Genomic DNA, 27294 nt, shown 5'->3' with positions numbered 1-27294 from the left:
GTCACATCCTGGTGTTATTTTGTCCCTCCAAAACTCCCCTTTCCTTTTTAACCCTTTTTTTTTTGTTAATATTTGATTCTATAATAATATCATTTTAAATCTTTTCTATTATCTTTATGACAACTATATATTCCTTTTTATTTTGGTGTTCATAATTATTCTATATATACACATTTCAACTTCTTTTAAAAAAAAGTTATAATAAATTGATTCATATAATAGATGTTAAAAAAATTACTTTTAAACATCACTTAATTTTTTTTAAATACCTCTAGCTAATATTTCATTTCAATTTCAATTCAATATAACTATATATTCAAGTTAATTACAATTTCGTTTATGAAATTTTACTACTATACGTACATATTATCACAAACTGATATACTGCTATAAAATAAATGTTGTGTTTAACAAATGATTTTTTTAGATATAAAGGTGATATATTATTTGTAATTTTGTATATGTATGCACTTTTGCTAATAATTTTAGTGTAGATTTTAGTTTGTTGTTCGATTAATTTTTGATGTTTGTTAAAAATGCATTTATAAATAAGTATTCACTAATATGGCCACTAGACCTAATTAAGTCCTGCCTGAAAATTCTCGAGTTCGGGCAGACTAAGGGCCTGTTCATTTCAGCTTAATTTCAGTTCAGTTCAATTCAGCTTCTAATTTCCCTCTCTCATAAAATATTTATTTCAACTCAGTTCAGTTCAGTTCAGCTCCAATCAGTTCAGTTTAGCTCCAATCAGTTTAGTTCAGTTCAGTTCAGTTTAGCTTAGTTCAATAAATGTAAACAAGCCTAAAAAATCCATTTTGCTTTGCCTATTTATATATATATTATAACATTATAATTTTTATATATTTGATTTGTATGTATTATCAAATTTTACTGGTTGGATATAATTAATTTTCTTAAAAAAAATTAGACTTATCGAGCATGGCACGGGCCTTAAGCTAGTTGACCACTGAAACTTTGACACGTGAAATAGGTAACCTCTTAAACAAGTTATCAACATGTCACGTTCTATTTATGAAAGATATGTGTCAAAGGTCGTATTATTTGAGATAATCTAAAGATTGTTTCATTTTTGAAAGACTGAATGAAAGGTCGTGTTATTTTTGACAATTTACCTTTTTAAAGTGAACAAATGGACTATGGACAAAGCTATCGTCACTTCATCCTGGGTCATTTTCCACTCAATTAAGCAGAAAACGCCACATAGCTTGCCGATGAAGTGACCAGAAACCGTGACACAAAAAAGACAGTTTGAATTTTAAAACAATTAAACAATCACACCATCATTCTTCTTTGCTCAAACAAAATCATGTCAGCTCCACTATAATTTCCTCTCTTAATTCTCTTCTTCTCCTCATAAATTCACCCAAGTCTGGGTGTCTTTCTACACAAAACCCACCACAAATTTTCTACTTTTTTGAGTTTTACCAATGGCGATTTCCACTAGTTTAAGCACCATTTTAATGGGCATTTTCCTGCTGTTTTTGTTGGGTGTAAAATCAGAATATATAGCATATAATAACTCGGGAAAAATTGTTGCGGGTAAAATTAATGTTCATTTGGTTCCTCATACTCATGATGATGTTGGTTGGTTGAAGACTGTTGATCAGTACTATGTTGGTGCCAACAATTCTATCAGGGTTCTTTCTCTTTCTCTTTCTTTTCACTCTTTCTTTTTATACATACATATATATATATATATATATATATATATATATTTGAATGATTATCTTGTCCTTAATTTTGGTATAAATGAATTACATATGGAATTTTGTTACTTAGACCTATCAATTTGGGTTCTTTTGTCACTTGATGTCGGTGTAGAACTGTAGAATATGGTTTAAATCAACTAGTTCCTCTGATTTTTTACATGAAAGTTGAAACACTTCAGAATCTACACTACTCACACTATACCATCCCTGATTTTCAGGGCCGTCTTAATCATTTTGAGGGCCCTGTTCTAAACTTAGAAATTGGGCCCTAATAAATTTTTTTTAACGAAATTATCGTATAACAACATTTTAAATCGAAGCCAAAAAACACAAAGTACTTTATTTAAATTGTAAATAACATGATTAATATCAAAATACAATCTTAATTATTAAAAGATCAAACTATTTAAACAGAGCTATTCTTCTAGCATTTTTTGAAGCAAATTCATCAACCATATCTTCATATTTCACCTTCTCCAAAAGATCATTTTCAATTGCTATCAACGCCAATCCATTAAGTCGTTCTTGTAACATGGTAGACCGCAAGTAAGATTTCAACAACTTCAATTTTGAAAAACTTCTTTCTGCAGAACTGTCAGAGGAATAGTCAATAAGATCCTATAAGCAATATTAGCATTCGGAAAACAATCTACATCATATAAAAATTTTAATATATCGATAGCTCCCATTTTTTTTGTTGGCATTGATGGAAAAATATCTCTTAATAACTTAAATTCCACATAGAGTTCATTTCCATCAATATCAGATTGCCCATTATGTCTTAATGCTTGCTCAAAATGACTACAACATGACTTCAAAGATGCATCATCTAATGATTCTAACTTTTCAGAAGTAAACATGAAACCAAATATACTTTCATACTCTTGATATTGCTCAAATCTTTTATTAAGAGAAACAATAGTCTGATTAACAAGGATAAAAAAATAGTTTACTCTAAAAGATTCTTCCCCTGATAACTCAACTGAAGGGGTATCTAAATTCTCATCAAATTATTTTTTTCTTCGAATAACACGCCTTTGAGGAAATATTGGATCGATATTCAATTCGATAGCAATTTCTTTAGCATCATCCAAGGCACTATAAAATCCAGTATCTCTGTACTTTTCAAAATATGAAATCAACTCCTTTATTTTTTCCATAGCAACATCAATAACCATATCATTTGATTGCAAAAGCTTGCTAACCATATTAATTGCAGACAATATCTCAAACCATATAATTATTGACATTAAAAACTCAAAATCACCTAGCTCATTTGTTGCCAAGGATTTAGCTTCACTACTTAGTTTAGAATCAAGATCATTGTTTGACACTTCAAGTAAAGCTTCTCTAAAATCTGACATTTGACATTTTATAGCTTTGACACTATCTATACGACTCTCCCAACGAGTGGATGACAATGATTTCGGAGTTAACACTTTTACATTATCTTTCAAAATTTGCCATCTCTTAGTAGAATTAGCAAAAATTGTATATATGCGTTGTATAACTCCAAAAAAATCCTTAGCTTTATTACAAGAGTAAGCCATATCACACAATGTTAAATTAAGACTATGACAACCACAAGGAGTATAAAAGGCTCTTGGATTTATATCTAAAAGTTTCTGTTGTACACCTTGATTTTTTCCTTTCATATTTGACCCATTGTCATATCCTTGTCCTCGTACATCAAATATGTCAAGACCAAGATTTTTCAATTCTTTTTGTAAAACATCAAAAAGTCCCTGACCAGTTGTATCATTCACATTTAAGAATCCTAAAAAAGATTCTTCAACACTAACAGACTATTTAGAGACATCCACATATCTTATTATTAAAGACATTTGCTCTTGGTGACTAATATCAGGAGTACAATCAAGTATAACAGAGAAATACTTTGCTCGTTTGATTTTTTTTAAGATTTCATTTTTAATTGCAGAAGCAAGCAAAAGTATTAACTCGTTTTGGATGTTATGCCCAAGATAATGAAAGTGTAAATCATCATTTGTAATACGTCTAACATGCTCTTGGATAATCGGATCAAACTCTGCTAACATTTCAATCAAGCCCAAAAAATTGCCATTGCTATTTTGATATAATTTCTCGTTAGAACCATGAAAGGCCAAACTATGTTTAGCAAGGAATTTCACAATTGAAACAATTCTTTTTAAAACATTTTTCCAGTGATCCTTTTCCTTCTCAATTAGTCTTTGAGCCGTTTTATCAATAGTTTCATTCTTTTTTAGCCTTAAACGCAACTCATACCAAGCTGCCATATTCTTAACATGTTCAATACCGGTTTCATGCTCTTTAAGTCTCTCACCTATATGTGCCCAATCACTAAAATCACCATTAGTTAATTGACCTCTACCAATTCCTCTTTTGAAAATTTTACAACAAAAACAAAATACTCTATCAAGTTCTTTTGAATAAACAATCTCTATCACATTTCTCTCCATTAGATAAAACTCTAGTATATAAATTAGCCGTAAAGCGTCTAGAAAATTTATCTTTAGGACCCTTTACAATAGAATGGTCTCTTTTAGGGCCTTTCATCACTACTAAATCAATCATTTTCGATTCAAGAGCATCCCAATTTCTTGGATCAAATATATCAAAAGAGTAATCAAATTAGGTTGGTTGCTCTTCATTATTATTACCATTTTCATCCATATCATGCTCTTCATCATCATCCAACAAATTATTCAAATTGTCATTTTCATCCACATTATCATTTTCAGTGGGCACATCAAAAGCAACACTATTAAGATTCTCAGGAATTTTAGCATTAACATCATCAACATTATCAGGAATTTCAGCATTAACATCATCAACATCTTGATTTTCAACAGAAATTGTGGTTCTTTTATTAGAAATTTGTGAAGGGCGCCTCTTTGAGATTGAGTTAACTCTTCAATTTTTTTCTTTTTCATACGTTTATCATGACCAGAGACATACTTTCTTTTAGGAGGCATAATTAAAATCTAAAAATAAAATTTTAACAGTACTTACTAAATACTAATTAAACAAACAATCAAACAATTAAACAAACAATCAAACAATCAAAAACTCACCTAAAAAACACAATAAATTATACAATTAATCTAATAATTTAAATTGCAAAAGGATAGAAACAACCTGACATAATCCACTTGCCATTGATATTTGATAATTCAAATGCTACAAGTCTGCAAGGACAGCAACTCGGCGAACTCGCACAGCCGCAAGGCCACAAGTAAAACTGGATTGCCGATTTCACGATTTGCCGCAACCAATTCCCTTGGCTCTGATCTTCTTGTTAACCCCTTGTACTCGATGAATTATTTTTACTATGGTATATGATTCTTAATTGATTTTTTTTTTTTTTTTTTTAAATAGTTAAATGTAATTTGAGTACGAATGTATGAACACAGTTAATTGAAAAAGACAGAAGATTGAAATGAAATTTATAAGGGATAAAAAATTTAACCGTTTGATAAACGAAGATTAAGGGGTTTAATTGTGGAATACTCGAAATTAATTTCTCCATTGAGAGAAATTCAAGATTTGAGAAAAAATTCTTCATACTACCCGTTGGAAAATTCTTGATGAACAAAAATTAAGGGTTTGAATTGATTGAAGGCAAAATTTGAGGGTAAAACAATAAAATTAAATGACAAAATAGGAAGGATTCAAAGAATCAAAGAAAGGAAGATTAAAGAAAATTTCAGAAATTTTGGGAAGTTGGGGCTATCTTGATGGAGCAATTTACGAAGGAAAGAGATGATGAATCTAGACAAATGGAGTAAATGGAGCTTTTTCTTTCACGTGAGTATTGTTGACTTTTTTTTATTTTTATTATTTTTTTATTTAACTTAAGACTTGGACTCCGCAAATATGGGCCCTCCGAATTTGGGGGCCCTGTGCTAAGGGCCTGTTTGCACAGGTCCTTAGCCAGCCTTGCTGATTTTAACAAAAAATTGTAAAAAGAAAATAGTATCATGTTAGGTTCATCTCTATTTTTACTTTTCAAACAACAAAATTTAATTTTTTACATATTGATAACGGTAATAAAAAAATACGAAAAATGTTCATTCAGGATTGGCAAAATTTAAGGCCTCCTTTGGTTTGATGTAAAATATTTTCATGGAAAATGATTTTCCATTTTTTCTCATTTTCCTTTGTTTTGTTTGTGAAGGGGTGAAAAACAATTTTTCCAATGGTGGAAAATTATATTCTTAATGGTGGAAAACATTTTCCTTTATAAAACAAAGGATGCCATTTTTTTACCTACTTTTTTACTTTCCTCTCCTCCATCCTCACATTTCCACCCTATTTTTAATTTCTCTATTACGTAGTACTTTTTTTGATGGAACCAAACTAATTTGCAATTTTGGTTTACCTTGAAAATTTGTTATCAAAGAAAACTAATTTTTCATTGAAAGTGTTTTACATCAAACCAAACGGGGCCTAAATAACAAAAGCTTTTCAAATATATGTATGTAACTTATATTGAATTTATATGTTAGGTTTGTTGGGGAATTAAAAATTATTTATAAAAAAGTAATATTTTATTTAAAAAGTAAGGGATGTGAAAACAAAATAATTAAAAAGTACGAGTTGAGATCATGATAGTAAAACGCAACGACATTATTTCATCTTAAATGTTTCACAGACTTTACTTTCATCTTTAACTATATCTATGATGATTTATTCCAAAAAAAATACATATGGAGTAGTATGTTGGATTTGTCTTAATGTGCATGCTCAAAAGATAAGCTTTTGATAATTTTTACTTATTGAGAATTGGAGATATGGTTGAATTTGTGTATTAGTAAGCAATACATCATGAAATAGATGATTTATGTGAACACTATGCGTCAAATAGCTTAGTTGGTACAGTCATTTGGAGTGGTACACTAGTCCATGTCACGCATTCGAGTTATACTCGAAAAGTGATTACTCCCTCTGTTTTCTTTTGTTCCAATTTTAAACTTGACACTATTCACAATCATATGTAATAAAATATAGTCAAGAGGGGTCTTGTTTGATCATCAATGAATGCTATAAGAATATGAATGTTTTGTAATTAGACATATTGATAATCAACTATGTGCATTGGCAAATGTGCATTGTTAAAACAGGGAAAAAAAACTTTTAGAAAATGAGAGAGTACAGTAAAAACGTAGAACATAGATATCAGATAAATGTACGTGCTGGACATATATATTTTAGTATAATGAGGTGAATTGTACGATGGATTTGATTGGATTAGGGAGCCTGTGTGCAAAACGTGCTGGATTCAGTGGTTTCATCTTTACTGGAAGATAAGAATCGCAAGTTCATCTATGTTGAAATGGTAATAAGAATTCAAGAACTTTTATATCTTTCCTATAATTTGATCAAATATCACTTTAATTTGATGATGTGAGATCATGATTTTCAAGTTTTTACTTTGTGTTTGGGGGCCGGGGCATTGTTTAGGCATTCTTTCAGCGATGGTGGAGACAACAGAGTCCAAAGCTTAAGGTGAAGGTCAAGGAGTTGGTCAATTCAGGTCAACTAGAGTTTATGTACGTACTATTCTTCAACTGATTGTTTTCATTTTTTATTATGAAGTCCTATAAATTTCGCAATTTCATTTTGGAGTAGTTTTCTACTCAGACTACTCTTCTTGTTTCTTTGCCTATTTTGAGTTGTTTTCTCATAATAGTTTTTGGGTTGATATAGAAACGGGGGAATGTGCATGCATGATGAGGCAACTACTCATTACATTGACCTCATTGATCAGACAACTTTGGGCCATCAATTTATTAAGAATGAATTTGGTCAGATGCCACGAGTTGGCTGGCAGATTGATCCGTTTGGACATTCGGCTGTTCAGGCTTACTTACTTGGTGCTGAGGTATTTATGTATTTTATGTTTTGTTTGTTTATAACTTGCATGTATTCTCCTGTTGCATTCTGTGCTCTGTTGTAAACTGAATTTTCCACAAGAAAACATTACTAGTGTCAACAATCAGAGCAGCATTCATCCAGCATAGTCATGCCTTTGATTAGGTCTAACAAGGTCAAAATCTGCTCATCCTAAATTCTCACTAGTCAAGATTGACAAAAAATGTTTATCAAAGAAGATCTAAATAGCATTGTATCGTGAAGGAAGAGGTAGAGAGAAAAGCCAAAAAGTGAAAGTCAGTAACCTTTTAAAGCCATGATGGGAAGAAACAATTGAGTCTAGGAATTTTCTAAAAAGACAACACTTAAGGTCAAGTAAAGTGAGGGGAAATAGTTGTGTGTGGAGTGAAACCATACTTTCTAAATACCTGGAGGCTCGCTAGATCATCATAGGTCACCATTGTTTTATCACAGGCAATATTCTTGGTGTGCTTGACATTTGAGTCTTTCCTGATCATTACTTTTTATATAATCATAAGTCTACCTCGCTATCATCTCAAGTGATCTTCTCATGTATCCCCAGATGCCTCCCCTATACATACCTTAAAAACTTAAATTATTCTTGTATTTTGAATTCTATACAAGCTATACACAATCTATTTCTTATTGCAATATTGCTTCATAATTTTTTATTTTTTATCTAATTGACCTTAACATCTTTACCCAGCTCAAGAATGCATATAGTTTAATTTTCAAGGGTTGTCTTTCAGTGAATTTTTGTAGTTTAATTGCTTGTCTATTTTCAGTGATAGAGTCTTGGCTGTTTTAAGCCTAATATGTTACTTTGGGGCAGCTTGTGATGTGTGGTTTCTCTCTACTTCAAAAGTTCTTATTAAGTTAACGTGGAAGTGATTACATGTGGGCAAACAAGGTCCTTTTGGTTGAGATATTCACCGAATATATCTAGGAGCATTGTATATATGGAATGACTAAGACATTGGAGGTGGATCTAGGAATTCAATTCCGGAGAGGCTTTAAACTAACCTAAAGACAAACATAACAAATATACAATAAGCCAAAAACATATACTTGTATCAACCAATCAATTCATTTAATAATATGAATCTTTAAATTTGACAGCCACAAATCTAAAATTTATATTAGCATACACATTATAAATCTACTTTAATTATATTATAATTTATTAATTGTTAAAAGTGTATAGTATGAGATTAAAATTGGGTGTAGATAATAAAAAGAAAAAAAAAATAGGAGCTTGCTGCTCTCTAAAAGAAAGAAGTAGAGCAAAAGAGGATGTTGGATTTGGGCTCCTGACAAAAAATGATGCTGAGGTACTTTGACTTCCAACCTCAAACACTGCAGAAAATTCTGTTATGGTTGTATGTGCATATGGCTGACTGATTTAATGTTTATAATAGAACTATGTTTCAAGCTGGATTTTTAATAGTATTTTCTTTCTTTTACTGCGGGGCATGTGGCACCAAGTACCCTTGATGGATTCACCTCTCTGGTGTCATTTCAAGTATCTACTTTTGCATCTGTGCACTCATTAAGTTTAGCTTTTTTTTTTTTTCCTTTTTTTTTGGTAAAAGAATTTGTTATTATGATTTCTATATTTGCAGTTAGGATTTGATTCACTCTACTTTGCTCGCATTGATTACCAAGATAGAGCAAAAAGAAAAGATGAGAAGGCTCTTGAGGTAGTATGGCGTGGTTCTAGGACACTTGGTTCTACCTCACAGGTACATGAGCAACTAAGGGCTTGTTTATTATCCTTGTAATATTTCATTTTCAATCTATTTCAAAACTATGATCAAGCTTTGGGAAACCAAATTTCTTTGAATTAACTCTCTTTAGCTGTCAACTTTAATATATAAAGGTTCGTGTAAGACCTTTTTCTTTTCACGTTGAATAAAGTTTAAACAAAATCAAGTAAAGATAAAGCTAATAACTTAAGCTTAGTTCATATCCAATATTTTCAGATAGGGATTATCAAGTTTACTTTACTACAAATATTAGTTCAAAACTTCAAATTGAGGCCAGTAACATTTGTAGAAACTTTGATTCTTGGAAAAGAAAAAAAAAAGAAAAAAGGTATACTGATGTTTCTTGACTTTCATCTTTAGCTGCAAACTACGACTTGCAAATGTAGATTTTTCCTTCCACATTATTTTTGTTATCTCCTTTTGCTTGGTTCTTTTCCTTTCTTGAATGGTGAACCTTGCCAACTCACTTGCAGATCTTCACTGGTATATTTCCTAGACATTATAACCCCCCTGATGGATTTCAATTTGAAGTAAATGATGTGTCCACTCCTATTCAGGTATGTAAACTTACAGTAACTTAATTGTTTTTTTTGGAATTTTCTAACCAACTTTCTAGACTGTAGTTCAAAGGTTACTTAGATGCACTCAAAGTCTTCTTCATACATTTTTTTTTGGTTGAAGGATGATCCACTACTATTTGACTATAATGTCCAAGAGCGAGTCAATGACTTTGTTGCTGCAGCCTTATCACAGGTAAGACTATGAAAATGTGTTAAAGTGCTCTCATGAATATTCATTCTATCGCAAAGCTTTCTTTTAACTGAGTTCGTCCAGTTCGTCATTGTACCTTCTCATTATAAGTAACTTTGATGATGAATTGAAGGCAGGTCTTGCCAATAAAGTTGTATATAGTCTTCTAAAGCATAAGGGACCAATTGTTTCTGCCTGATATTTAGCTGGTCAAATGGCAATAGGATTCTTTTGTTCCACATCATCCTCATTCTTCAATAATATTAAATAACTAACTTTAAACTGGTGATGTGACAACAATAAGGGTAGATAGGACTCAAGATGATTTGTATCTGACTTTGTTGGGATGAAGGGTTTGGAGGGGGAATTCTGAGTTTGGGGGCGCTCTCCTCTGTGTGAAGGATCAACATGTCTTTGATTTTCAAGAGATCTCAAGTCTTTAATTTTTAAGAGATCTCAACCAAAAATGTTAACAAGCCTTAGATTCTTTGTGTTCATGGGTAATGTACTGGCTTGGTGCTCTGTTTTTCTTCAAAATTGAAAGAGTTCTTATTAAAATGAAGCGTCTTTTAGTGCTGCAAAGGAAAATGTTTTAGAAAACTGTAGCTTCTAATTGTTTGATGTGATTAAGTTATGTTCTTGGCTTTGCTTAAGATATGGTTGGGGGTGTTTGGACAATTTTGTATCACAATTGTTTTATTAGCTGTTTTTAGTTTTGGTAAAGAGCTGCTGGTCCTTAAGCCATATCCGCTGCTTAACATTTAATTAAACTATTTCTTCATTTGAAAGAAAAGAATCTGATGCTTAGCATACTTTAATAAAGGAGGAGAAAAAATTGCTAGACTAATTGAATGTGCATAATTTGTTGGGCAAATGTACTTTTTCATGAGGTCTTCATCAATTGTGGCACTTACACCCTTTGATTTCTTGTTAATTCTCATATTCTAATAGCAATTATTCTCTTACCATCATTATTGGGGCCTGATCAAATGCTAACACGCAAAGCTGTATTTTCTACAGTATAGTATTGTACTGTGCATTAGTATAATGTTGAGCAATCAATGAGATAACTTACTATTATTTTCCTATTTCATACAGGCTAATGTGACTAGGACAGAACATATCATGTGGACCATGGGTGAAGATTTTAGATATCAGTATGCCAATTCCTGGTTTAGACAGATGGACAAATTTATCCATTATGTTAATTTGGTATATACTTCGTATTTGTATTCTACCTATAAAGGCAAGATCTAGTGTTAGCTCGGTGGATTTGCATCGAGCATTTTATTCATCTTTTCGCTTATATCTGCTACAAATGTTGTATTTACTTTGGTATAATTTTTAAAAATTGGATGTAGGATGGGCGTGTCAATGCATTATACTCAACACCATCAATTTACACAAATGTAAAATATGAAATGAATGAGTCATGGCCTGTCAAAACTGATGATTTTTTCCCGTGAGTTTTTGAGTTTCTGGGTGGTAGTTGGCTGAATCAATCTCATCCATGTAGTGTACTAAAACAACATGATGTGATTGTTCAGCTATGCAGATCGTGTTAATGCATACTGGACAGGCTACTTCACAAGTAGGCCGGCATTTAAAGGATATGTCAGAGCGATGAGTGGTTACTACTTGGTAAGACACATAGTGCCTTTTTCATCTTTTGATGAGGGGCTGAGGGCCTTACGTGCATGATGTTTGAGTATTGCCCCAAATTTTTTGTTTGCTATCAGGCAGCGAGACAAATGGAATTTCTTAATGGAAGGAACGGTTCACTCTCCAAAACAGAAATATTGGCTAATGCTTTGGCAATCGCTCAACATCATGATGCAGTTACTGGTACACAAAGACAGCATGTAGCTGCCGATTATACAAAGCGGTTGCATATGGGCTATGTAGAGGTGCGGTTTCTTTTCACGGCTTCTCATTTTTCCTTATAGTTAAACTTTATTCAAATTATTATCATCTACAGGCTGAGAAACTGGTTTCGGCTTCACTCAATTCTATGATCAATAAGAATGGAAAAACTGAAACGAGCTTTCAACAGGTAACAGCGTAACCTGCTGTCCATATGCTTTTATGCCTCAAACCAGTCAGTGTCTTTGTTGCTTTTATTATTCAGAATTTCATGTTGTAATAAAGGCCTCGAAGTCATGCATTGAGCCATTGAACAAAAGAAACTTCATTAAACCATCAAGCTTCCTATGATAACTTTTACTTTGATTCTTTTCCCTCTGTAAATAAGACACATATATATTTTTTTCCCAAATTCAGTTTTCATACACCTCTATTATGGTGTGTGAATAGTTTGATGGAACTGTTACCAGGCTATTGTTGTTATGTTTGATAAATTCTTGTCACAAACTGTATTGGATTCATTCAGAGCAATATTTCCAATTTTCATGTAGTTAATCACTTTTGAATTTTGGATTTGGATTTGTTTGCTTAAACTTGGTTTATAGTGTCAATTTTCACATTGAAGATGTAAGAAATAATTGTAAGAAGTTAATGCTGTATAAGTTGAGTAGGCTGTGTAAATGGGGGGAGGGATGATGTTTATGTAGGATATTTTAGAATGCTGGAGGAATAAGAATGATTCTGATATTTAGATACAACAAGCAATAAGCAGAAAAGAGGTTCAAGAATACAATGATCTTGAGAGGTCTGTCTCATACTCTCATCAGCCTCTACCTGAGGTTCTGTATATTTATACCTTGAACTACAACAGGCTTACAGTGTATTAAGACTGTTGACTTGTAAAAATTACTGTTATAGGGCTTTTATGGCATAAATTAATTTTGATGTTTTGGCGTAGTGCTACTAAACATGATAGAGTACTGGAATATTTATCAAAAAAAAAAAAAAAAGAAGGAAAAAAGCTGTACTGCTATAAAATACTTACCAAAAGCTGCATGCATTACTGAAGCTAACTGTATCCCATGTATGCTGATCCTGCCTGATAACAACAAGTTAATTTGTTCTAATTATGTTTTTGTGGTATGTCTACAGTGTCCTCTTCTTAACATAAGCTATTGCCCACCATCCGAAACTCTCTTGTCCAGTGAGAAAAGTTTGGTAAAAACTGATATCTTTCTGTTTGTTGAACTCATTTTTATCGTTGACAATTATTTTGGGTTTATGTAATATGTTTTCTATTCTCTGTCCAGGTAGTTGTTGTGTACAACTCTCTTGGATGGAACAGAGAGGAAGTGATACGAATTCCAGTTAGTATTTCGTTTCTTCACTGACTTGCCTCTTCTTCTACCCTGAATGCATGCATACAAATTGAAATGTCATTTCTGTCTTTGATTCTTATTTCCTTGAAACTATTGGATAATTGTAGTGCACATATTCTGTCACCAAAACATTAAAATCTTTATATAATTAGCTGTATTCTCTCTATACCTCCACTCCTGATATTTAGGCCGCATGTCTTATTAGTTCATCTCAAAATAAATAGGTCACTTCCTAAATTTAGGAACTTTAACCTTGTACTTTTCCATAACTCCCATATTACTCATAAGGATACCTAAAAATTCCAAAGAGAGATTATATTGGTGGGGCACTGTGGTAGAGATGTCAAAGCTTGAAAAGTGTAGGCTAATTTTGGAATATTAATTCAATTTCTTGAAAGTAACTGTGAATTAAATGTGGACTATTATCTAAAATTGAAGGGATTTATATTTTTTTTCAGTGGTTTGGATTTTCATTGCACTTAAATTGACTACGAATATGCTTTCTGTAGGTAACTATTGACAAGGTCATAGTTCGGGATTTTGAAGGAAAGAAAGTAGAATCTCAGCTAATACCTTTGACTAATTCCTCACTCAGTCTTAGAAATGATAATGTGAAAGCATATCTTGGTAAATCCTCAGAAAATGCCATCAACCACTGGCTTGCTTTTGCAGTATCCGTGCCTCCCCTTGGTTTCAGCACCTATATTGTGTCCAGTGCACATGAAGGTTAGCCAGTTTCTTTAATAGCATGTCTTCATGTCAGTAATTAATGTGTTTCTGAGGCAAATACTATCTTTTTGCTCTGAAATCATAACATAGGTGCAAGGTCAATAATGTCATCAGCATTCTCCATTCAAGGAAATATAAATAAAACTATAGAAGTTGGACAAGGAAATTTGAGGTTGCTTTATGCTGGAGGGAAACTTTCTCAGTATATTAATGGCAGAAACTCAGTAAGTTGTGTTCTGCTCCAATGATTTCCCTATCTGGTGTTTATTTTGGTTTGCCTGTTTAGTGTCTTTGTAGTGTACCCACGGGCAAAGAGTTCTGTTGTTAGTCACTATTATCTTGCTTGGTTTTTTTTTTTTTATAATTGTATTGAAGTCAGACCCTCAGATATGTACTCGTATTGTTACAATTTTCACATATATATATATTATTAGCGAATGTACAGAATGCCTATAATGATGTGAATTTTACTATAGTATCATGATTGATAAGTTTCAAATCAAGTCTGCACATAGTTGGTTTAACATGGTCGAAAAGGTTCTCATTGAAAAACTTCTGCTATCATATTGCTTTTCACTAAACAGGCTTAGCTAGTTATCTAAAGAAAAGCATAACGTACACATGCACCACTTTTATTAACCTTTTACTCTGCCCTTGTTGATGAAGGTTAGTGCAGCTGTTGAACAGTCCTATAGTTATTACACTGGATTCAGTGGAACTGATGAAGATACTCAGGTAACCATAAGTATAAGTTTTATTTCTCCGTTTCATTTTTTTATTATTTTTTTTATACTACCTCCGGGACATATTATATGCAACTTTTGGCAAAAACGGAAATTTCACATTAGATGCAACTTTCCTATTCTTTCCTTTTTTAGTAATTTTTTTTAATGAAATCCCTCAAATACCCTTACTCAAAATATCATAAACACAATTAAACAACTAAATCAGGATTCATTAAATAATAATTTAACTTAATTAACATAATTCTTCTCACCAAATTCAATTCACCCAAAACAAAATTCAATCAACAATCAACTTCCATCCATTCATCTTCCATCCATTCATCTTTCACAACTCCTCCGACCACCACCTTCAATGTCACCGGCCACCACCACCTTCAACATCGCGCGCGCTCTCATTTTCTCTCTTCCTGGCGCTTTCGTTCTCTCTCTGGCGCAAGAATCAGATTCCCTCTCTCTACTTCTCTTGAAGATTTGATGAAGTAGGGGTGGTTGGGCTTGTATTGGGTGGTTTATGAGGTTTTTAGGGTAGGTTGGAGTAGATCGGGGTTAGTAGTGGAACGTTTCGACTGGTTTTGGGGGTTTTCGGGGTGGGTTCGACGGGACTAGGTCGGGTTAGTGGTGGTGTGGGTTCAGGGTGGTTTCGGGTTGGTTCAGGGTGGTTTCGGGTTGGTTTTGGGTTGGTTCAGTGGTGGTTTGGGGTGAGTAGGGTGGTTTTTGCGGTGGTTTTGGGTGAGTTGTGGTGGTTTCGGGTTAGTTTTGCGGTGGTTCAGGGGTGAGTGGAGGTGGTGCGGAGGAGGCTGCGGTTTGGCTATGGTGGTAGCCTAGTGGGGTGACTGCTGTTATTGGTGGTGGTTAATTATCTCCATTCTCTCTCCTACCCTTAATTACATACTATTTTATTCATTAATTAACTATTATGAAATTTTGCCTTGGGTTCCGTGAGAGCTCTAAAGTTGCATATAATGTGTGCGGGAGGTAGTATATTTTTTAAATCGTTCACTTTGGTTATAATGGAGCAGAGTGTGTGAAGAGCTTTCATAGTTTTGGTAACTTACTTTTTTTCTTTTCTTTTATTGTTGTTTTAGGCGTCTGGTGCTTATGTTTTTCGCCCAAATGGCACTTTCTCCATTAAAAGTGAAGGAGAGGTATTAATCTTTTTTTCTAACATTATGCTTACCTACTGCTGCTGCAAAGTGCAATTTCAATAATTTTAAAGCTCCTATTTAGCTAAAGATCACAAAGTACTTTCCACTTGTTCCAGGATTCATTGACTGTAATGAAAGGCCCACTACTTGATGAGGTTCATCAACAACTTACTTCATGGATACATCAGGTACTATCCATGAAAAAAGATTAAAGAACATAGATAACTATTGTACTTATATCCAGTAGTTAAAAATGAATTGTCTCCCGCAGTTTTTACACCAGTGCTTTTATTATAGAGCAGAGAAAAAAGAAAGTGGAAATGTATGCCATGAGAAATTGCGGCTTCCTTGTGCAGGTAACTAGGGTATACAAGGATAAAGAACATGCTGAAATAGAGTTCACGGTTAGTTCCTGGTATTATATCTTCATATAAGACAAATTACAACTGATCCTAAAGCTCATACTTGGTATTTATTTGTTTAGATTGGACCCATACCCATTGATGATGGAGCAGGGAAAGAAATTATTACCCAGATCAAAACGACCATGAAAACGAATAGAACTTTCTACACTGATTCTAATGGCCGTGATTTCATAAAGAGGGTGAGTTAATACTTAGCAAAAGGAATTCTTATTTATGTATTTCTATTATGTTTAACCCCAGCAGTGTTGTAAAAGATGATGATTCGTCTGTTACCTTTCATTTCTCTTTCCACCTCACAGTTAAGTATATATTGGGAATGACTTCATTTTGTTCAAACTTGTTAGATTTTTGCATGACCATGACTTTTAACAAAGTTGAGGTGCCAGATTTGAAAAACTGATTATTATTTCAGATTCGTGATCATAGGACAGATTGGGACCTCGAAGTCAGCCAGCTAATTGCAGGAAACTATTACCCAGTATGTCATGCTCCTAAATTTGTTCACTCAAAGGTCTTTGTTGCAACAAGTTCTTTATTTTTCTAAATGTTTCTTCTTTAAATATTTTATTTATAGTGATATTAACTCTTGGGTTGGTTACAATTTTTTTTATATGCTTAACTTTACTTAATGTTGGAGTAGAGTCTGATTGGCTTGTGCTAGTGGCTTTCTTTTTGCTCCCAGTAAAGTTGGATGTTTTTGAAGTGTTTATGCTCCTACTCTCCTAGTGTTGAAGTGGATCATTTAATTGATTTGTTATAATTCTTTTTTCGAAATTAATGTCATGAAATTTGAATAAAATAACTCATGTGCTTGTAAGTCTCATGGAAACATTTTGTAAAAAACCCTTAGGGGCCGTTTGGTTCACATAGGGGAATCGAAATGGAATGAAGAAAGGGAATGAAGGAGAAAGGAATGGATTCCCCTGATGTAGCGTAGTCGTTGGTTGTGTCCCGGAAACGGAATGAACTGCTCATTGATTCCCTTTGTGACTGTTTGGTTCAAGCCAAGGAATCAAATTTTGAGTTTTTTAATTCTTTTTTTTTTTTTTTTCCAAAATAACTTGTTATTATTTGATAAACCTGATTCTTCATGAAATGAAACTTGAAGAACCTTTTTTTTTTTTTTTTTAATTTTATTATAAAAAATACCGTCAACTGTATCATATTTTCCTGTAATATGAAAAAAAAAGTCAAAAAACATAACTCCAAATAACATCTTTCTAGCTCCATTGATTACAAATCCAAATACTGGTGAAAATAATACCAATGCAAAGTACTTGTTCCTAGTAAAAGTTCATACCGAAAGTGTTCTAATAAGATGGACATTCAACCAAGTCTTTGCCAAAAGTCCTTTCTAGATAAAGTTCATGCCAAAAGTAGTAGCTTATGAATAACACCTAATTCAAAACCATACATTAAACCACAACATAAGATTTAAGCATTACCATTTCCACTTCCTCCTCTAAGAAGACTCTTAATATAAGCACTTTTCAAAGCGTCGGAACACTTTGAAAATATCATGAGCTTGTTTGGTTGTGTGGTTAGAATGTTAGCCACTTCAAAAACTTGGGTAGGAGTGACACCTTCTAAATTGAAAGAAAGTAGTTCCTCTAGCACTTGCTCTCTCTTTTCAAATAATTTTTGCTCTCTTTCATCCGCACGCTGCTCTCGATCATCAGTGCATGCCATCACATTTGCCATAGTGGAAAGATGAACATTCATGTCTTTCATAAATGCTTGTAAGCTAGCCAACTCATTAGAAACTCTAGCACCACCATTTCCTCTCTTACTTCTTTTGGAAGTTTTTTCAATCTTGCTCTTTTTTGAAGGAGGAGAAGTAATAGTTTGAGTTACATTACCACTAACAGCAACTCCCTCATCATCACTTTAATCGAGTGTAACCTGTGGAGGGGCAACAGTTTGCAAATTGTTGATTGCCTCAACAAAATTTTTAGCTGGTTTTTCCAGTAGCATAATCCTTACCATAAACATTCATGAGTTCATGAAAGTGCGGAAATGAAACTCAATACAAGTTTTTGCAGCTCGGATGTTTCTGAAAAACACAAAAATGCTCAAAATGATCAAATATACATCATCATCAGGTATCTCAAACATAATTAAAATGACCTTAAAAAAGGTTATCATACCTTACAAAACTCGTCATAAACAACCCGGTCCACAGAAACCATTTTTTTTCCATCATCCCAAACGAATCCACTTGTATTTAACATTACAAAAATAGCCCTAAACTTGGCTCCAAGTGTCTTAAGTCGAGAATCAATATGTGGCGTAGCCTTCAACCCACAACTAGGAAGAGCCTTACCTATGACCTCCTCTAAGCGAACCATGTAGCCGCTTCTGAATCCATTATCACACTTCCAATGAGATCAACAGCTAGCTCTGACAATGCTTCTACAAGAACTTTATCTTCTTCAGCAGTCCAAAATCGTTTGTTTTTTCCCCTTTCACCTCCACTTGCACTACTATTATTCATCCCACTATAACATTTGAACCATATTAATATGCAAAAACAACATTGCATACGTATAAAAATGAAATTAACCAAGACAATATTCAATACAAGCAAATAAAGGAAATTATTATAAGTCCAATACTACATCCATGACTTAATATAAAAAAACAACAACAAATTTAAATAAACATACAAGTCTCAAGTTCAAATATAAGAAACAATTTTTTTTTTAATAAAAAACAATAATATCACAAAGTAAGTATGCGGTGTCTAGCCCTCCAATCATTGAACATATTTTGGGCCATTGTATTTCGAAAATTAGTCCATGGATCGGTTACAGCAATGGAGGTTATGTACTCCACATCATCTTCATCATTAGCATCACCATCATCGTAATCATCACTATCACTTTCCTCAAACAAGTCATCATCATCAAATTCTACATGCATGTATCTTTTTACCTAGTTATGTAATAAGGCACAAGCAAGCACAATTCGACCATGTATTTGTAAACTAAACCAAGGACTTCTAAGAATTCCCCATCTTCCCTTGAGTAACCCAAAGCATCTCTCAATCACATTTCTAGCTTTTGCATGCCTTAAGTTGAAATATTCTTCGGCGGTTTGAGGTTGTTGGGGGCAATTATTCCATTCTCTAAGATGATAAAGATGCCCTCTATATGGTGCAAGGAATCTTTCTCCATTAGTATATCCTCCATCACACTAAGTAAATTGACAAATTTAAAAATAAATAAAAATTACTCTCTTACTAAGTAAATCTCAAATAAAGTCTACTACGTCAATCAAATTACCTTTTGAAACTTTCAACCCATTAGGCCTAGAAATAACATCTCGAAGAATCCGACCATCAAGTGCCGATCCCTCCCAACCAGGTAAGACATATATAAATTCCATCTCAGGTGAGCAAACTCCTAGTACATTCATAGCAAGGGTACCTTTTCTAGTGTGATATTTGGATCGGTCTTCACAAGGAACATTAACTAGAATCATTGTACCATCAAGGGCACCTAATGAGTTCTACAAAACAAACAATATTACTTTAAATTATGTAATAGTCTCTCTATTTTATCTCAAATTAAAGTGTTGGTTTTTTAATTTACCTTGAAATATTTCCACCTTTAATCGTTGCAGTCCTCTTGTATTGGAGTTGGTTTCTTAAGAAGAATACCATGTAACTTAAAGATTGCTAATAAACAAGCATGAAATTGTCTACTAATAGTTTCACCACTTCTATAAAAATGAGCACCTATCATTCTATTTTTCTTATGGTGAGCTAATGTGTATAAGAAGCCTGCAACCATCTCTTCCAAACATGTGTTTCTTGTTTCATTTAATCTACCAATATTTCTAACCATCTCTAAAAGTACACCAAATGTGTACCGATTTATACGAAGATAGTTCCTACACAAAGTGTCACTTTCTCTAATCATTCTATTCAAGTTGTACAATCTCCTTTTTCTTCTATTTTTTTTTTTTTTTTTTTTTTTTTTTTTTTTTTTTTTTTTTTTATCTAGCTTAAGATAATGGGAATTGTATATAGTTTTTCTCATTGAGTAAACATCAAATGTAGCAACACAACACAATGAACTGAATAAAGTCCCAATTTCTCTTTCTTTTCAGAGAAGTACCAATTCGAGCCATTTCTGTAGAAAAGAACATCAACACCACCACATCATTTATACTTAAGATATATAAAAATCTCAAGCTAAACAAATATATACATATACATGAACATTATTATATATAAACATCAAATTAGCATTCATTCAAGGAAAAAAAAAATCAACAAATAACAACTGATTTCATCATTCCCAACAAAAAAAAAAAAAAAAAACAAAAAAAACATTCATGAAACCCTTCAAAACGAAACAGAGAATAAAACATGAACAACAATTATTTAGGGTCGCCGGTGGTCGATAATGTGACAAATTCCTCAAAAGTTAGGAATAAAGTATAAATTCCACAACAATTCATGAATAAAACAAAACAAAAAAAGACATGATTAAGGTAGATAAACGTGAAAATAAGAACAATAACATGATTATTAGGGTCGCCGGTGGTCGTACCTTGTCGGAACCGCTTGGATATCGTCGCCGGTGTACAAGGTTGCCGTGGTGGCCGGAGGTCACAGGTGACGGCTATTGGGGATTTTAGGGTTTGAGAGGAGAGAGAAAGTGATGGGTAATGTAGTAGGGAATGGGAATGGAAAAGTCTTTGGGAGGGGGGGGGGGGTGGGGAATGAGTGTGGAACATATTTGGGTAAACTCAAAAATAAAAATGGGTAAAGGGAATGATAGAAAGTGACAAACAAACAACAACAAAGGGAATTGGCCTGTCTATTCCCTTTCCCTTTGATTAGTACCCCCAACCAAACGGCCCCTTACTATGGTTTTATAGATGACAAGAAACATGGTATGCACTCTTCGTCTTAAATCATTTAATGTAGCCAGTTGTTGCTGGTAAAATGTTAGTGTTTTTTTGGCTAGTATTTATTGTTAAACAAAAGCATATGCTATATCCCTGACAACCTGAATGCATTTCAGTTGTTTCGCTCTCTACATTAGGACATCATACAGAAAGTGAATGTGCTTGCTTATCTCTTTGACAATATTTTGATCATTCTTCTTTTGCAGATAAATCTTGGAATATACGTAGAAGATGAAAACAAAGAACTTTCTGTGCTTGTTGACCGTTCAATTGGAGGGTCCAGCATAGTGGATGGTCAGATAGAATTAATGCTGCATCAATCAATCAATCAATCAATCAATCAAAGCCTTAATCCCAAAAGTGGGGTCGGCTAACATGAACCAAATTTGATTATTCCGTGTAGTCATCAACATAAATCTTTCTCCTCCATCCCTTACGATCCAAAACTTCATCCTCACGTAAATCCATGCACTTCATATCCTTCCTCACTCCTTCCAACCAAGTCATCTTTGGTCTCCCTCTTCCTCGTTTAATCCCTCCATGGTCCCACTCTTCCACTCTTCGCACCGGTGCACCCTCGGGTCTCCGTCTTACATGTCCAAACCAACGCAGACGATTTTCCCTTAATTTATCTACAATGCCCGCCACACCTACTTTCTTGCGAATAACCTCATTTCTGATTCTATCTCTTAAAGTGTTTCCACACATCCACCTTAACATGCGCATTTCCGTAACCTCCATCTTTTTAATATGCTCTTTCTTAGAAGCCCAACATTCTGTACCATAGAGCAACACTGGTCTTATGGCAGTCCTGTAGAATTTTCCCTTCAACTTTAAGGGAATGCTGCGGTCGCATAGCACTCCCGTGGCCGCTCTCCATTTAAGCCACCCTGACTTAATCCTGTGGGTCACGTCTTGATCAATGTCACCATTCTTCTGGATGATCGACCCTAGGTACTTAAAACATTCACTCATGGTCAAATCCTTTCCATCCAAACTCACCACTTCATTGCTTGTCCCCCTCTGAGTGCCAAAACGACATACCAAATATTCAGTCTTACTCCGACTTAGCTTAAACCCTCTAGATTCCAACCTTTGCCTCCATTGCTCCAACTTGACATTAACCCCATCCTTAGTCTCATCCACCAAAACGATATCATCTGCGAACAGCATACACCATGGAACCTCATCTTGAATTGGTCTAGTTAATGCTGCATCGGTATGTCAAATTTCTCAAATAGTGAGTTTGGTCTCCTGTGACTTAAAAGTATTGCAAATTGTTGATTCATCTTGTAACAAGTTCCTGTTTGATAGGAGGCTGCTTCATGATGATGCTAGAGGTGTTGGGGAGGTTCTTAATGAAACAGTTTGTGCTCTTGATGATTGTAGAGGCTTAACGGTATGCTTCTTAGGAATTAAGTGTCCTTGTTCATGTTAACACTTTTGTGTGCTGCACCACATGCACTGGTGTGCAATATGTCTTGATTTATTTTAGTGAACCATAAATTACCATGACTTATTTTTATAGCAACATGGTGAAACGAACTCATACCTGATCTATCATCTAATCCAAATAACTGCCCCAATTTCAACCCAAAAATGACAACATAAGTTGAACTAATATGACCCTATCAGAAAGGTTCCAGGAAACCAACCTCAACAGGGCAACAGTGATTCAAATATTAATGTACCTAATGCAGTGTTGAACATGTGTACGGTTGAAGGTTGAACCTCAGTGAAAGCTGAAAAGATCAAGGATTAAACTTGCCCATGTTTTTATTGATGCGATATCATTTTTCAACTGTTGCTAATTATATGATATTTAAGAATCATTTAACTAGAAAGAAAAGCTTTAGCTACATTTTCAATGGAATCCCCATGAGAAGGCATTAAAAATTAACCTCCCACGCAATTAAAAGCATTTATTGAATAATTGTATTTGGTTAGGATAGATAATTTATTCATATTGTTTATGCAACAGAGAGAATCAATTGCCTCAGGGTGTTCCCGAGAAAGCCCCTCCGATGGTCAACTCAGTCAATCGTTTAGAGAGAGAATGTTTGTAGAGAGTGAGTGGAGAAAATTAATCACCCAGCTGATTTGTGTTGACCAATATTTATAGAGGAGAACTGACTGATTAGGGTTTTAAGCCGTGTTAGGCACTGTTGGGCCGCATTAGGGTTTCCCAGGATGCGTGTCGTACACAATTATGGAATATCCCCTGTTTAGGATTTATTCTAAGGGCATTCTGTTAATTTCGGTATTTTATAGAGTTGGGCCCACAGTGGGGGCCCGAACATTAGCTCCACGAAAAATTCGTGAGACGTCCTCCATGACTCGGGAGTTTGGCGAAAAAATGTTTTTTGACTAAGTCGTGAATAAGCGTGTACGTTACGAGGTCTTGCCTAAGTAGCGAGCTAGCGTTCCCAGCCCCATGCTTGGGTGCTTGGCGAGTGAGGCAAGTTGCGCGCTAGGGCACTGGCGAACGTTGTGCTACGCGAGTGAGGCCTGGTGCACTTGCTGGTAGCCCCATACGTGGGTGCTAGGCGAGCGAAGTCTTGGAGCGTTCGCCCTTGAGCATGCACCAGGCCTTGCCTAGCACACACAAATGGGGTTGGCAGCATTCTCCCAGGCGAGCCTTGCTCGCCAAGCACCCACGCATGGGGCAGCAACGTTCGCCCAGTGCCCTAGCGCGCACCAAGCCTCGCTCGCTAAGCACCCAGGGGCTAGCGCTCAATCACTAATTGGGCACGACCTCGTAACGTGCACACTTCATGACTTGGTGGTAAAAAAAAATCATTTTTCCGCCAAACTCCCACGTTGTGGGGCTAATGTTCGGCCCCCTTTGTGGGCCCAACTCTGTAAAATACCAAACTTATCAAAATGTCCTTGGAATAAATCCTAAACTGAAATATTTTAGAATCGTGTACAGCATGCATTAAGAGAAACCCTAATGTGGCCCAACACGGCCAGAAACTTTAATTAATTTACTCCACTCTCTCTAAACAATTGATTGGCTTGACCGCCTGAGGGACTTGGTTTGACCAAACGAGCAGGGTCCCCTACACTTAGATTTCGGAATTCTAATGCAGAAACACATTTATATGGATCGGTGAAGCTGGTGATCCATGTGCAAAAGTCATTATATAAAAAGGAAATATATAAAAAGGAAAATTATATACATTAAAAATTAATTGAATGCTGACCTAAACGAGATAGCATTGACCTGTATTAAACCCCAACAATGTAAAGCTGGGCCAATTTGACCCTATTCAAATAATTCGACCAACGTGAACCCACTTTGATCCACCGTTTACCACCTAAGATGGGATGCCACAACTGATGTTATTACCGTTTTTGACAAGTGACCTATATAGCTACCTTCATTACCTACCAAGTGTTCGCCTAATGGTAAGGATTCCAAGGAAAGGACTTTTCAACCTTGAGGTTGGAGGTTCAATTCCCACAAGGGCACTTTCATGGTCACTTACTCTTAGTGTGTAAACGCTAACCTGGGCCAATTGACCTATGAGAGGTTTTGGGGCAGTAGGGCAGTTCTTAACTATCCAAAAAAAAAAGGTGTTATCTTCATCTGAGAACCATTATATAAGAATACCGATCTGTGCCTATCTTTAGCTTTTACTCATCACCCTCGGTCAGCCTGCATTCTCAATTTGCTAAGCCCCATTTTGCAGATTAAGGGAAAATATTTTTTGAAAATTGATCCCATTGGAGAGGGGGCAAAATGGCGTCGAAGTTTGAGCCAGGAGATATACTCTCCACTCATCTTGGCTTTTACAGAACAGGTAAAAAACCATTACCATAGAAAGTACTTGAATCTACTTAACTCGTTTCTTAGACGATGTGAATGTATTCTTTTCCTCTTTTTATAGGATGGGGATGACTGGATGAGCTCCCATGTACCGACCTTTACTGGACTAGCTTCTTCATACAGCCTTCCTGATAATGTTGCTATAATCACTCTTCAGGTAAGTGGTAGGATGTATTGAAAAGTTGTATTATGAAGTTGAGTGATGAACTGGCCTAATCTCCTTTATCATTCAGGAGCTTGACAATGGGAAAGTACTCCTTCGGTTAGCACATCTTTACGAGGTTTCAACTTCTCTTGATTTTCTCATGGAGATTGAAATGTCAATTTGCTATATATTTATATATGTTTAATATTATTTATGAAGTATATTATTTATGGAATTTATGTTGATAACTTGATATAGTGGATATCTGTAGATCTTAATGGTAGCGTAGTGCACTAGTGCCCCTTTTAGTTAGGTGGTACATCTGAAGCATCTTTTGAGACCAGGGTTTGTGGATACTCTTTCTCTGGGACATAGAGATGGTTTTCATCATAATTGGTCCTGAGCCTTATTTATTCTCTCTGATTTATATTGGATCGTAATATAATGGACCCTGCCCAAGTCCTGTCGTGGGGGCACCCTCAGGCATGTTCAAACCCGTTGTAAACTACCCTTCCCTCCCTAACCCTTTACCCCTTTTACCCTTGAGAACGGAGTCCCTGCTCCTATGGAAAAGATAGGACTCACAGAATATACCTATTAGGGGATCTCCATATGTGCAGTTATATTTCGAAAATTCTACCTCTGAATTGCTATTATTTCTCCCTCTTGATATCAGTAAGTGCTAATATGAATGCTTGTAACATCACTTGTGAACCTCATATACGATATAATATTAGTATTAGCAAATTATCAATTGACAATTGACTAAAAGGGGAAGAAAATGTTAAGACGAAAACTTATGTCAGCTCATTTATATGATTTTTTAAAAGTTGATATTACTGGCAGCGGTGGCAGAAAAGCTGGTTACCTGGATGGATTAATGTAGTGTCACTAATTGTAGAAGTATTTGGGCCCTTGAAATGTTTCTGTACCTTCCTAACCAACCTCCACCTCTATAGTTGCGGCTTCCTTTTCTTTTGCTTTCCTGCTATTTTTGCATATGCTGCTTTATGCACTCAGTTCTGCATCTGTATCTTGGCTTAATCTGCTCTTTTTGGATACCTTTTGCATCCAAAGATCGGAGAAGACAAAGACTTGTCAGTGATAGCTCATGTAGAACTCATGAATCTCTTCCCAAACAAGAATGTAAGAAATCAGAGTTTAGACCATCAGATACTGTAAATATTTTGTTTCATAAAAGCATTATTTTATGGAGTTTTTGTTGCTTCTCTTGGCAGATCATTAAGGTGACAGAGACGAATCTATCTGCTAATCAAGGAAGAGCTGAAATGGAGAAGAAGAGGTTAGCATGGAAAGTAGAAGATTCGTCAGGAAAAGAGACAAAGGTGTCGAGGGGAGGTCCTGTTGATCCCGTGGAGCTGGTGGTGGAACTTGCACCTATGGAAATTAGGACCTTCTTAGTAGATTTAGAATACATCAAAATGTTTGGTGCTTAACTGTACTTTCTGCCGATTCATCCAGGAACTAGCTCATGTCTCTTTATTCTGAAATGCTGGCTGAGCTTGGACATGTTGTGTACTTGTTTGTGTATATATGGGCTCTGAATTAACTAAATATCTTTACACCTTTCCGTTAGTGACATAATATCCTTGATGTTAGCAATTACAATTTTTTTTTTAACATTGTATATGTAGGCAGGAGTAAGGCGTTTCTACACTTCAATAACTTCATAGTTCTATTTGGGCACTATAATTTACCAAAGACATTATAGGCACAATTTTTTTTTTTATTAAGTGTCGCATATTGTTCAGGTCAAAATTTCAAATTGTTGATTTGTATATTCTGATTAAATTTTTGTTTGTTTCAACAGGAAACAACTTTTTTGGAAAATAACTTTATGCAAATGATAAGGGGGAAGTAGTTACCTAGAAAATTGCAGTAGATAGGAGATAAGAGAAGAAGAGGATACAGAGGGATTTTAGAGAGAGAAAAGGAGAAAGAAGAGAGA

General features: G+C 34.6%; 1 protein-coding gene and 1 pseudogene across 1 annotated transcript; one reads left to right on the top strand and one right to left on the bottom strand.

The window, feature by feature from the left end:
* Positions 1-1309: 1309 nt before the first annotated feature.
* On the top strand, positions 1310-27049 carry LOC145562471 (alpha-mannosidase At3g26720-like). The gene is made up of 29 exons (XM_081622766.1): positions 1310-1658; positions 6985-7068; positions 7194-7282; positions 7440-7614; positions 9248-9367; positions 9865-9948; positions 10073-10144; positions 11240-11353; positions 11503-11603; positions 11689-11782; positions 11881-12048; positions 12120-12194; positions 13157-13222; positions 13315-13371; positions 13893-14109; positions 14203-14336; positions 14779-14847; positions 15944-16003; positions 16120-16191; positions 16360-16407; positions 16488-16607; positions 16841-16906; positions 21555-21663; positions 22659-22747; positions 25044-25154; positions 25242-25337; positions 25414-25461; positions 26403-26471; positions 26564-27049. Exons 1-29 carry the CDS (start codon positions 1449-1451, stop codon positions 26780-26782), a joined length of 3036 nt encoding a protein of 1011 aa, XP_081478892.1. The 5' UTR covers positions 1310-1448; the 3' UTR covers positions 26783-27049.
* LOC145563979 (uncharacterized) lies at positions 19150-20562 on the bottom strand (annotated as a pseudogene).
* Positions 27050-27294: the final 245 nt, after the last annotated feature.

Source organism: Chenopodium album, chromosome 10 (assembly GCF_948465745.1).
Source record: "Chenopodium album chromosome 10, dcCheAlbu1.1, whole genome shotgun sequence".
Taxonomy (NCBI): Eukaryota; Viridiplantae; Streptophyta; class Magnoliopsida; order Caryophyllales; family Amaranthaceae; genus Chenopodium; species Chenopodium album.
This window is presented reverse-complemented; position numbering and strand designations above follow the sequence as displayed.